General features: G+C 50.4%; 1 protein-coding gene across 1 annotated transcript in view; it reads left to right on the plus strand.

The window, feature by feature from the left end:
• Nucleotides 1–13,361, plus strand: part of PIGU (phosphatidylinositol glycan anchor biosynthesis, class U) — a 103,447-nt gene that overhangs the window by 83,804 nt on the left and 6,282 nt on the right. Inside the window, exon 11 of the mRNA XM_012637720.1 lies at nt 5,695–5,837. Within this exon, the coding sequence (XP_012493174.1) occupies nt 5,695–5,837 (143 nt within the window). The remainder of the gene's footprint in view (nt 1–5,694; nt 5,838–13,361) is intronic.

A 13,361-nucleotide genomic window follows, 5' to 3' on the forward strand; every position in this document is an offset into this window, starting at 1 on the left:
CTGACTCTCTAAAATAAGGCATGAAAGGGAGCTGTTGAACTTTCCTTGCCTGCTCTGGGTGGACAGCAAGGTGTCAAGAATGAATTCAGGGAGTGCACCTTCAGAGGAAGTGAGTCTTTGTTGTTGTTTTGGAACCCCTGGGTGTCAACCAGGAAGTGAAACTGACCAGCTGCCTGCAAGAAACCTACCTGTAAGAGCGCCTCTGGGTGAAGATAAACAGCTGTGTGGGCGGCTGAGCCAGGGCTGCCCTTGCAGGTGGCAGCCCGGTGGGGCAGTGACCAGTCTTGCCTGATTGGGAGGAGGAATTGGCGTCTTCTTCCTGTGACATACTCACTGCACAGACAGGAATCACCCAGCCCAGCAGGCTCAGAGTCAGCTTGGGGCCCGTAGGCAGAGTGGCCAGTGACAAGTCATGAGGCCACCAAAACATGTGGACATGCCCCAATTTGTGACAGGGTGAGTCTTGGGGACACAGAATGGTTTTTCTTTGCTGTCCGTCCACGCTATGTCCCTCAGTGTCTACCTTTCATCCCATGCTGCTCAGCACTGGAGATGGACGAACTTGAGGCTGAATCCTGGCATTCCCCTGCTACGTGTTCTCAGGGGCATCATTGAACCTTTCTGAGCCTCTGATTTTTTCATCTGTCAAATAAGGAAAATATCTTTCATGGGTGTTTTAAGTTTGAGAAAGAATATATGTAAATAGCATTGCAGGTATATCATCATCATCAGTAATAACTATGCAGGGGTTACCTACATAGTTCCATGATCAAAGCTTCAGGCTTGGTAGCCTGAGTTATTGAAATAAACATATTTTTCAAAACATGAAATAAGCTATTTTGTGCCCTCCAGGGTGATGAGACACAAAGAAAAAGAAAGGGGTTTCCAGAAGCCTGGATGACCCAGTAGATGCTGTTGCTGGCTGCGTGGGCAAGCAGTTTATAGCTTCAGCTCGTCTGAAGCTTCTGGAACAGTGGCTGCCACCCTTCACCTCCCCGCTCCTGCAGCAGGGAGCATTCACACTTGGAGTATCTGTTTGGGGCCTGACAACTGTGAGTCATTGTACTTAGCCAGGAGCATCTTCAGGCCTGGTCCTTGGGACCTGTGAGTGGATATTTTGTGAAGTCTTTAAGCCTAGGTTGAATGTAGTTAATGTGGTTAGGAAATCAGCTTAAACGTTAGTTGCCAGTGCTAACATGCCCACTCCCACGTTCACCTCTCTGTTTTCCTGTCCTATCAGTGGGCAGGAGAAAAGGAACGTGGCCCTTCCCTGAGTGTAGGCTCTAGACACCGTACTCTCTGGAGCTTGGGGCTGGGATGAGTCAACACATGCATGACTGTGGTGTTAGGGAACAGCCTGCTGGCAGAGCCAGTGCCAGCCTGCCCTGGTCCAGCAGAAAGAGCCAGTTACCAAAGGGGGGTGGGTGGGGGTGTGTGTGTGTGTGTGTGTGCATGTGTGTGTGTTTTGTTTTTATTCACTATTGTATAGAGATAAAAGAATATTGATAAAATACATACAAAGGTTAATAATATAATAAATTCCCATGTACCTCACACCTAGTTTAAGACAGGTGACATCACCATGACCTTTGAAGTCCCCAAATCCCCTCTGTGCCCCTCCTGATGGGACTGGATTTTTCAAGTGAAGTTTTATTTCTGAATGTATGAGGCTCAGAGAGGGAAAGTGACTTGTCTGAAGTTCCATTTTGTCAGTAGTGGCACCAGAGATTGGATAAGCCCCCGTGGATGTGGTGGGGAACCTGATTCCGTCTGGCCGAGCGACTCTGATGAAGGGTGAACCCTTTCATCTTGTTAGGCTCTGGTCACCTCTGATATCTCTGACGCCTCCTGGTGCCTGGAACAAGCTGTCCTGTGCCGTGGGTCCCAGCTCCATGTGCTCTGGCGTATAGCTTTCATTCTCTGGCCCGTCAGCCAGCAAGAGTGAGTAGCAGCTCCCCTTTCCTGCAAAGGTCACCACAGGCCAGAAGCCAACGGGATGCTGGCGTCAGTTCCTCTAAGCACATGGGAATGTATTTTTGCAGCCCTTCGTGATAGCACCCAGAGGCTGCAAGCGAGCCTCTCCTGTCTTTTGCACTTGGTCTCCTTCCTGTCACCTTGTCTGAAATCTCTGTCTCTGGCTGGAGGCACAGATCAAAGAACCACCTGGGCTGTCGGGCCACAAGCATTTTAAGAATAGTCTATATTCTTTTTAGCAAAATACTTTCCAGGGGATCAGAAAGAACCACTGAGAAATGTAAATAGTGATGTTGGAGTAGAATGGTAAAAAGATTTGTTCTTCTTTCTTGAGGTTGTAACATTTTTTAATGATAATAGTAATTATTATTATTATTATTCTTGGCTGCTTACAGTGGCTCATGCCTGTAACCCTAGCGCTTTGGGAGGTCAAGACAGGAGGATTGCTTGAGACCAGCAGTTGGAGACCATCCCGGCAACATAGCGAGACCTTGTCTCTACAAAATATATTAAAAAAAAAAAAATTAGCTGGGAGTAGGTGATGAGCACCTGTAGTCCCAGCTACTGAGGAGGCTGAGGCAGAAGGATCACTTGAGCCCAGGAGTTTGAGGTTGCTCTGAGCTATGATGACACCACTGCACTACAGTCTGGGCAACAGACCCTAGCTCAACACTCTGTCTCAAAAGAAAAAAAAATAATAATAATTCTCAGTGCAAATACCCCTTTTCTCAGACTCCTTGTTCCTGGGAGTACAGGAAGAGGCAGGAGCTTCCCTGGGCAGTCTCAGGAGGCTTGAGTCATGGCTTTGACCTCTGAACTTTGAAAACCAGAATTGTGGAAATTTCAGATTAGAAGAGAGATCTTACAAGCCGTCCAGGCCAGTGTCCAAATTGTGGGATTTCCCAGACCACTAATATTTCAAAAGAACTCTGGTGACAGAGTTGCCAGCTTTTTATTTTGCTGAAGATATTAAAGCAATCAACTCCCAGCCATTTATCCCCATTTCATAAAAGAAAGGACTTTTTAACAACAAAAAGACACCTATCATTTCTCAGTAAAGAAGGAGCTGTAAGTTGAAAACATCCCGCCTTACCAAGAACTGTCAACTACCTTGTCCTCCTTACTCTAACTTTGACACTACTCAGTGGCATCTGTGTTGCAGACTGTCAGGGTCTGCGGCTATAATCCAGTGGTTGTCAGCCCCAGGTGCATATTGGAACCACCTGGGAAGCTTTAAACACTGCATATGGGTGTCAGGGCCCCATCTATAGACTCTTGACTTAGTCTTTGGGTGGGATGGGGCTCCCCACATAATTTCACCTTGCAGCCAGAGTTGAAAATCATCTCTGTCATCCAGAGCCCCTTCCAGTGCATGAGCCCCCAATATAGCATTTCTACCAAGTGCTTGTGCAGCCGAGACAAGTGGCCTAAATGTTTGGGAGTTTCCCCATCCCTTAGATCTCCCAAAACTCTGACTTGGTAGAAGGAATTTTCTGAAGGTCAGGATCAAAGAGGGGAAGGGAACTTCCATTCATTAGTGCCTGCTGGGAACCAGGCCCAGTACTAAGTTCTTTTTAAAAAGATACTATTTTAATTAATTTATTTTAAATATTCTTTTTTTAAAGATCTATTTTTTTTTTTTTTTTTTTTTGAGACAGAGTCTCACTCTGTTGCCCGGGCTAGAGTGCCGTGGCATCAGCCTAGCTCACAGCAACCTCAAACTCCTGGGCTCAAGCGATCCTTCTGCCTCAGCCTCCCGAGTAGCTGGGACTACAGGCACACGCCACCATACCTGGCTAATTTTTTTTCTATATATATATTTTAATTGTCCAGCTAATTTCTTTCTATTTTTAGTAGAGACGAGGGTCTCGCTCTTGCTCAGGCTGGTCTCGAACTCCTGAGCTCGAGCAATCCACCCGCCTCAGCCTCCCAGAGTGCTAGGATTACAGGTGTGAGCCACTGCGCCTGGCCTAAATATTCTTTTGAAAAAATAAAGTATAAAGAAATAAAAGTAACATGTAACCCTACTGTCAGATAACCCCTGGTGAATTAAAAGGGAAAATCACAGTGTGGTAGGCAGAGTAATATCCATCTCCTGCAAAGATGGCCAGTCATAATCCCCAGAACCTCTGACTATGTCACCTTACATGGCAAAAGGGACTTTAAATTAAGGACCTTGGCAAGGAGGGATTATCCAATAATCCTGGATTATCCAAATGGCCCCAGTGTAATTACAAGAGTCCCCAAAAGTGGAAGAGGTGGAGGCAAGGGAAATATGGGAACTCTCTGTACCTTCTGCTCAATTTTGCCATGAATCTAAGACTACCATAAACAATAAATTCTGTCCAGTGCTGTGGTGTGTGCCTGCAGTCCCAGCTACTCGAGAGGCTGAGGCAGGAGGATCACTTGAGCCCAGGAGTTTGAGGCTTTCGTATGCTATGATCACCCCTGTAAATAACCACTGCACTCCAGCCTGGGCAATGTAGCAAGACCCCATCTCAAGATAAATACATAAAGAAATAAAGTCTACTTTTTAAACGTGGAAGAGGGAGGCAGGAGAAGAGGTCAGAGTGATGCAACGTAAGAATTCCTCAATCTGCCATTGCTGGTTCTGAAGCTGGAAAGGAGTCCTAGCTGGGGAATGCAGACAGCCTCTAGATGTGGGAGAAGACAGTGGATTCTCCCCTACAGCCTCCAGAGGAAGTACAGCCCTGCTGGTACCTTGATTTTAGCCTGTGAGACCCATTTTGGACTTCTGACCTCCAGAACTGTGTAATGATAAATCATATTGTTTAAACTGCTAAGTTTATGGGGATTCATTGTAGCAGCAGTGGAAAACTAATATATACAATAACACATCTGGGCCAGTTTTTTCACATATCTTTTTGTTTAATCCCCATGACACTCCTATGAAGTATGCATTGTAGCCTGGTTTCAGAGATGAGAGAGCTGAGGCTTAGAGAAACTTGCTAATAAATGACAGAGCAGGATTTTAACTAAGGTCTGTGCCGGCCATCACGCTACCTTTCCCGAAGCCAGTCTGCCTCTGCCTGCGGACCACCCTGGGCCTCCGGGAGAGCTTTCTCCCTGGTGGATCAGACATCTCTTCTGGGAGCAGGGAGTGATGTCATGTCAGTGAGGCAGCATGTCAAAAAGAGGCTATTTAAGTTATCATCTGAGGAAGAATGAGGAATGCTCGAAGAGCAAGGCAGGGGACCTAAGACACCAGTTAAGGAGAATAAAAAACATGTTCCTAAGACCCAGGACCGTGGCATCGTAGAGACCCACAGAGGGGCTCTAATCTCCGTGGTTCACGCTGGGGCTCCCATCCACAAGCCAGCATGGCCAGCAGCATCCTGCTTGGGGAGAGGGGTGGAGTTACTCTTAGAGTGTCCAAGATTAGGGGTTGGGAGGGTGTTGGCATCCTAAAATGTCCTCTTTAGTGCCTAGGGGCATTCACAGCATTGCTACTATAGCTGGTCTTCAGCCAGCCAGGCCCACAGTGGGAGGAAAGATCCAGATCTAGGAGCTCCCACCAGCTGTGGGTCTGGGGGCCATTGGCTCAGGGCTATGAGGTTCGCTGCCTCGCCCCCCAGTGCCCCTAGGGGTGCTCTGCCCTTGGGCTACATGCGGCTCCTCTTTGTCATTTGGGGCCACACAGCAGGGAGAGGGTGCCGAAGAGAGAGTGTTGGGCTAACTGTGGCCATCTTGTCTTTGCAGTCCTGAGAAACATCTTCATCCTCACCTGCATCATCATCGTCTGCTCCCTGCTCTTCCCTGTCCTCTGGCACCTCTGGATTTATGCGGGAAGTGCCAACTCTAATTTCTTTTATGCCATCACACTGACCTTCAACGTTGGGCAGGTAAGAGTCAAGGGCAGCACGCGGACAGGGATTCATTTTGTAGCCTCAGGCATTCAAGCAAGGCCTTGGGTTCTGCATATGAGGGGTTCAGACATGACAGAGGGACAGTTACTCCCCTCAAGTAGCTCCTGTCCTGTGGAGAGGACAGGGAAGTGGGAGCGGTGTGCGTCTGGCCGGCAGTTGCTGGGCACCGTGCTGAGTGGTATTGAATTCTCGCAGCCAGCCTGTGAGATGGTGTTTTCCCTGTTTTACAAATGAGGGTCCCAGGCCCAAGGGCATTGGAGGAGCCAAGAACCAAAGTCAGGGAAGGCTTGATTTCTGAGGCACCCTCTTTCTGTGGTGTTGCCTGGGGGGTGTGGCACCCGCAGTGAGTGTGCAGAGTGAGGTGGGGAGGGCAGGGCGAGAGGAGGGGAGGCTTCCCAACTGCGTGGACAGCAGGAGCTGAGAAGTGGTATGGCCTGGCTGTTGGCAAGTTGAGCATAAGTTGCGTAGCCGGGAGTGGTGGAGAGGAGGCTGGGGTGTCACAGACAGGGTAGGACTAGCACAGAGCTCCGTCTCTGGGAAAACCTGTCCCTCTGGTCCTCAGAGCAAGGTCCTCAAGCATCAGAATCACCAGGGAGCTTATTAGAAATGCAGATTCCCTGTGGCTGTGTTTTAAATCCTGTAATTATGTTGTGACTGTCCCAAGTACATGGCTCTGATTGTCTGAAAAAGGGTAGATTCCCCGATCCCACTCCTAGAAATCTTGATTCAGTGTGGAATACGAGGCCAGGAATTTGTATTTTTGTCAAGCTCTCCCACAGGTTCTGTGGCAGGGGCTCTAGCAAACCCCACGGAGAGTCACGCGGCCTTCTTGGAAGTTCCCTTCTGCACTGTGCTGCCTTCTTTCAGGTCAGGCTCTGTCCTCGTCCTTGAGGTCTTATGAGAACCACTTGTACCATTTACCATTTCAGTAGCCATTGGCACAGCCAGGCATTTCCTGTGCTTAATGGACTGGCTGGGAAGTGGGGCTGGCTGGGAAGACTAATGATGCCCGTGAATAATCCCCAGGGAAATTCTTGCCTCCAAGGTTAGCTGCTGGGAACGAAGGGAGTTAGGGCTTTTTCAGTGAGTGATGGGACTGGTATTTCCTGCGTGGACATTTCTAATGTCCAGCCTAGCCACTTATCTCCGTTTGTGAACAGCAGGAGGAGAGATGGAGGGGCCCAGGAGCCTGGGTGGGACCCAGTCAGAGGCCTGTTCTGCCTCCCACAGTAGCTGGTGATGGCGAAGGCGTAGCACCTCCTGCCTGTGTCCCGTGCAGGCAGATCTCTGCAGGGCTGCACTTGGTACCCTGAAGGAATCCAGAAGGCTTCCCTGGCTCTTCCATCTTGCTGGAATCTCCTCACTTTTCCTTACAGTCCAGTGGTGGCTGGCATGGAAGGCATCGGGCCTGCCCTGGGCCTCTGGGCCTCCACAGAAGTAGCCCACAGCCTGTCGTCTTGTCATAAGTCTCAAGTTTTGGTCTGGAAATACAGAAGCATCCATGGAACTTGCCAGATAACAGCTTTCTCCCCTGAGGCTGCCTTTCTGAGGGAAGGGGCTCTATAAGCGGCATGGGGGTGTTTGCAGGTGGTCAGGTGCCATCGGAGACAGGAGAAACTGAATCACTGGAAAGAGAGGGATTGGGGTCGGGGTGGGAACCGAAGGCAGGAGAGAGGATCGAGTGTTAGTAGCTGAGTTAGAGAGAAAACCAGCTGGACTTTGGCATTGTCAATGTACCTTTTTTTCCTTAGTCTCTTTTTAAAATATATTTGTAATTATAAATTAATCAAGTAATACATTTACATTTCATTGTTGTTGGGGAAAGAAGTCAAACAAGTTAGAAGGATAGGGAGTGAAAGGTCAAGATCTGCCCAAGCCCAGCCCCCGCCTGCCCGGCACAGCTGTGCTCTCTGGGGTCAGTCTGGCGTGTGTCTCTGCAGGCCGCCTGCACATTCACAGACAGCGGTGGGTACCAACTCACACACACAGAGCTTTTTTATTTATATAGGTAAATGGCATCCTTCTCTAAGTACTGTTCTTTGGCTGTTTCTCACTTAATGGTCTTATCTTGAGACAGTTTTTTTAATGGCTCCGTGATACCCGATGGTTGGGCTGCTGTGTGACTCACTCAACTAGGTACACCCCTGCCGATGGGCACTGGGGTTGCTGCTGGTGATTTTGCTACTCTAAATGGAAGAGCCTTGCCTGTCCCTCCACAAATTCTTGTGCACACGTGCCAGTGTTTTTTAGGATAGATGCCAAGCGGCGGGATTTGCTGGGTCAGAGGGCATATGCAGCTCATGTCCTGGGAAGATATTGCCAAGTTGCTCTTCAGACAGGCAGTGCCAACCTACAGGCCTCCCAGCAGGGGCCCAGCTGCCCCCCCCCCCCCGCCCACCCACCTTGAGCCAGCAGGTTGTTGAGGCATCTGGCATACCTGTGTCATCAGCTTCCTCAGGTCAGCTTTGTTGGTCAAGTTCTTCCTGGGGCTGTCGGCTTTGGCCTTTATTGCTGCTGCTGCCAGATTACTAAAGGGATGTGTCACAGGGGGCCGCTTGCTCACCGAGACAGTCACTGAACTCATACCATGGTCCTGGAGCACTGACTGAGACAGAAGAGCCCCCATCATGAAGTTTGTACTATCCCTGCCCTCGGGCCTGTTGGGAGCCCCAGAGTACAAAATGAGACCTTTGGAGTTTCACTGAGAGTTCAGTGTCACCTCCCAGAGAGGCCTTTTATGGGCTCCTCCTGCCCCACTGTATCTCTCAGTGCCCTGCTTGTGTCCTTCATAGCATTTACCCAATTTGTAACTTTATATTACTTATTTGCTCCCCTCTCTGCCTCTACCACTAGCCTGTGAGCTCCACGAAGGCAGCGATCTGTCCATACTCCCATCGCAAGGCCCCCAGCTACCAGCTCAGCGCTTGGCACAGAGCACCTGCTCAGCAAATGTTTGTTGAATGAATGAAAGAACCAGAGATAGCCAGGGAGAACAATGTGTGATTAATGGCCAGGTGTGCAGAGAGTAACTGCTGGAGGAATCCAGAGGGAACAGGATCCGTCTCCTGTCATGAGCAGTCAGGGAAAGCCACAGGGGATGAGGAGTAGGAGCTGGGCCTTTCAGACTGGGAGAGTGAGAAAGGAAGGGGAGAAGGGGGCAAACCACCCCTGCCGGCTGAGGTCATGGTAGCAGCTCTGTCTCCCACCCTTCTCCATCTTCTGCCGGGGCCTGGTTTCTGTGGCCGGCCAAGTCCCTGTGTGTCCGGCACAGCCCAAGCCCAGGCCCTGCTTTGTGTGACCTACAGTCAACACTTCCGTTAAGATGCGTGGCACATGGGTCTGTGTTCTCACCCTGCAGCCTGAGCCTTTCTACCTGGAAGGTGCCTGATACTCACCTGGCCCTCGTTCTCCCCTCCCTGTGCAAGACAGACCCGAGCTGTCCTGGGAACCAGATGAGTACAGGTTTCAAACAAGCGTTGAGAACCTGGACCATCGTTGCTGACGTCAGGAGCTGAATATAGAGCACATTTTGGCCACAGATTGTTTTTTAGGTCCTGCTGTGTTTGAGGATAAGTGCTATACCTTATTACAGAACAAACTACATGTAGATTATTAGTTACAACAGCAGGTAAACCAGTGACTGAGGCCCTGTCCTTTCCCCTGGGGGAATGAGGTAGTTTTCAGCACATGGCACGGATCATTTGCTAGTTATGATTGTGCCTCAGAGTCAGTAACAGGCAGTGACAACAGTAAACCGTCCATGGGGTGTGTGCGTGAGCGTGAGAGAGCGGCAGGGATGGAGACCGGTTGACTGCCCGAGGTGCCCCCGCTTCCTCGCTGTGTGACCTTCAGCAGTTTCCCCGTCTCAAAAACCAGGATGCTAATCCCTGTGTCCCAGGGTGCTGAGAGGATGAGACACAGCGTGTGGGTCCCCATGCCGTCATTCACGTGTTGACGTGGGAAATGGCAAGAGCAGCGAGCCCTTCAACACCCGAAGCAGATTCCCGGAGACACGTTCAGTCCCATAAACCAAGGGAAGGAGAACAATCTCCCTCTGCTTTTTATTTTAATCCTTTTCTTTTGTGGGTCAGTGACCAGCAGAAGAAAAATACTAGTTCAAGGATTACATCTAAAGGAAAAGGAACTTGTTTAAATTTAGCTTTTTAAAGAGTAAGGTAAAGTGTCCCACTCACCCTAATTCAGTTTACAAATGGAATATCCAGAGATCTTTCCCCACACTTATAATTAATAGTGGCTTATGTTTCAGGAGCACTTGCTAGGGACTGGTCCCCAGGATCCCTATAACCCTCAGGATCATGTGCTCATGTGGCCTTCTGGAGCTTTCCCTGCATGTTTACGTAGACTCACGCTCATGGAGAGAGAGGTTTATTTGTGAGTGTAAGTGTTTTATTATTGGCATCATGATGAAAGTATGACTTTTTTCCTTCTAATAAAACATCTTGGTGATCTTTCCTTGCTCATATATGAGGGAGGAACCTTTGTGTCCTGCGTATGTGGACTCACCGCGCTTTACGTAACTACTCCCTCACTGACAGCATTCACGTTTTCCTTTTTGTTTTTCATTATAAAGAATCTACCCTGGTGAGGTGGCTCACGCCTGTAATCCCAGCAGTTTAGGAGGTCGGGGCAGGAGGATCGCTTAAGCACAGGAGTTGGAGACCAGCCTGGGCAACATAGCAAGACCCAGTTTCTTAAAAAAAACTTTTTAAAAAAGGAATCTGGCCGGGCGCGGTGGCTCACGCCTGTAATCCTAGCACTATGGGAGGCCGAGGTGGGCGGATTGTTTGAGCTCAGGAGTCTGAAACCAGCCTGAGCAAGAGCAAGACCTCGTCTCTACTAAAATAGAAAGAAATTAATCAGACAACTAAAAATATATAGAAAAAAAAAATTAGCCGGGCACGGTGGTGCATGCCTGTAGTCCCAGCTACTCGGGAGGCTGAGGCAGAAGGATTGCTTGAGCCCAGGAGTTTGAGGTTGCTGTGAGCTAGGCTGATGCCACGGCACTCACTCTAGGGCAAAGGAGCGAGATTCTGTCTCAAAAAAAAAAAAAGGAATCTGTTTAATCTTCATAACAGCCCTTTGATGGAAGCAGTATTATTGTCCCATGATCAAATGAGGAAGCTGAGGCTTGAAATGGTTAGAGACTCGCCCAAAGTCACAAAGCTAGGAAGGGTGTACTGATTCAGGGTCTTGTTTATCACATCCACTTAGTAGACTGTGGGTTCCATTAGGGCAGGCCCTGTGTCTGTCTTGCTCATGGCTGTATCCCCAGCACCAGGAAGAATATTCAGTGGTTATTGATGAAAAACAGAATGAGCTGGGATCAGAAACCACATTTCACGACCAGTGGTCTAACATAGTTCTGCGTACCCCAGTTCTAGTCTGTTTCTGTCAGAGCTGGGCCTATGGCAGGTCACACTGGATTCCTAGGGGAACAGAGCCAGAGCTCCCTTCCTCTCTCATACTGCTTGCTGGCCTGAGAGCCCTGCTCCTGCTCTGCATGCAAAACAGACTCCTCTGCGCTCCCAAGCTGGGTCTGGAACATGACTCTACAAGCTGCTGCCTCTTTGCTGTGAGGGGCCAGCCCCAACCCCCTCCCTGTGCTGCAGACCCTGCAGATAGTGGCCAGCCCTGCTATGGCCATTCTCCTGTCTGTCTCCAGGGAGGCCTGGAGCCCTGAGGTCTGGTACCAGCCTCCAGTGTGTTGGTCCCTGCTCAGGATTCACTTATTCACTCCAGCACAAATGATACCACTGTCCTGTCTCCTGGAGTTGCCTCTCAGTTGGCCTGGTGTGCCATTCTGAGGAACAGGACCAGTGGGGAAATGCTTGGGGACATGCTGGGTGGACATCAGTGGCTGGTGGTGTGTAGCCCCCACTTGTGGCTGGTGAGTGGCCCATCTCGGGTTGATTTCTGCAGGTTGTGTGTAACCCTAGCTGCAAGATTCTAGGTCTGAGCGTGGGAAGATTTGTTTCTCCAGACATGAGGTGCCTGTGGCCCAGGCTAGAGCCCAAGTCCTTGTCCAGCTGGGTGTCATGTTTACTTTTCTTCTGCAACTGGTGGCATTTTTTTTTTCTTTTTTAAGACAGAGTCTCACTCTCTCACTCAGGCTAGAGTGCCTTGGCATCAGCCTAGCTCACAGCAACCTCAAACTCCTGGGCTCAAGCGATCCTCCTGCCTCAGCCTCCCGAGTAGCTGGGACTACAGGCATGCGCCACCACGCCCAGCTAATTTTTTCTATTTTTAGTAGAGATGAGGTCTCACTCTTGTTCAGGCTGGTCTTGAACTCCTGACCTCAACAGATCTTCCCACCTCGGCCTCCCAGGGTGCTTGGATTACAGGTGTGAGCCACCGCGCCTGGCCAACTGGTGGCATTTTGTCAAGGCCTTAGTTCATTCCTTTGTCTGCCTGGTACCAACATCCCGAGCTTGACTCTCACACAGGCCCTTCCCAGCTTCCCCCACCCCCAGTGCCGAGAAAAGCCCAGGCTAAACACAGCAGGGCAAGGCCGGCAGGAAGACCTGGGCTCTGGAAGCCCAAACTCCGCAGCGACTCCGAGCCCCATCCTCCCTGGCTTGCTGGCCTTAGGCAAGTGACACTACTCCCCGGGGGCGCTAATTTATTTACAAATATTAATTAGGCACCTGCTATACACCAGGCACTCTGCTAGGGGTGAGTGAGACACAGTCCTGCTTCCAAGGAGCCTACAGTTTGTGGAGAGAGAGAAAAGGACACGGGCAGGACAGGGCAGCGTGACAGCACTGGGAGTGCTTCTTCAGGGAGGCAGCCTTGAAGTGGGGTCCTGGGGGACATGTAGGATCTAACTGGGTTCTAGAGCACGCACGAGGGATGCTGTGTGCTGCTGGCAGCTCTGTGGCACTGGCCACCCCACTTGCTGGGGAGTGAGGCCACTTTGGATAGCAGTGTCAGAGCCACATGGCCCTCGGGGGTCTCCTCATGCTGAGGTCCAGGCTGAGCCTTTGGTTTTAAGCTGAGGACAAGTGTGATCAGAGTCATGCTCTGAAATCCTCCCTGTGCTGGGAAGGGAAGGTGAGGGGTGAGAGGCTGGAATCTGGCGGCAGGGAGGAGCTGTTGAAATCTGGCACGGGCCGTGGTAGCCTCGGTGTCCTCCACCTGGGAGGGTGGCGGTAAGGACTCAATGTGGGAGAGGCTCTATGAATTGAAAAGTGCCACGTGGGCGACAGTTGCTCTTGTAGCCCCGGTCTTCAGTCTTACCTTGTGACCTTGTAGCCCCTGGGACAGTCCAGGGATTGCACTGTTATTTTGCTGGAGGGTGGAGCTGTCCTCTCCACCGCCTCCACCCACGTGTCCGCCAGGCCTGCGAGTTGACAGGTTACGCCAAAGCCCCATCCAGCTCCACGGTCAGCCGCCAGCCTCCTCTGCTCCCAGCTCCCTAGGCCCAGGCAGGTGGGCAGAGGAGGCTGCACTTTGCTGTGATGACCACATGCGTCCCATGGT

This window comes from Propithecus coquereli, unplaced genomic scaffold, assembly GCF_000956105.1.
Source record: "Propithecus coquereli isolate 6110/MARCELLA unplaced genomic scaffold, Pcoq_1.0 Scaffold122, whole genome shotgun sequence".
In the NCBI taxonomy this organism is placed as follows: domain Eukaryota; kingdom Metazoa; phylum Chordata; class Mammalia; order Primates; family Indriidae; genus Propithecus; species Propithecus coquereli.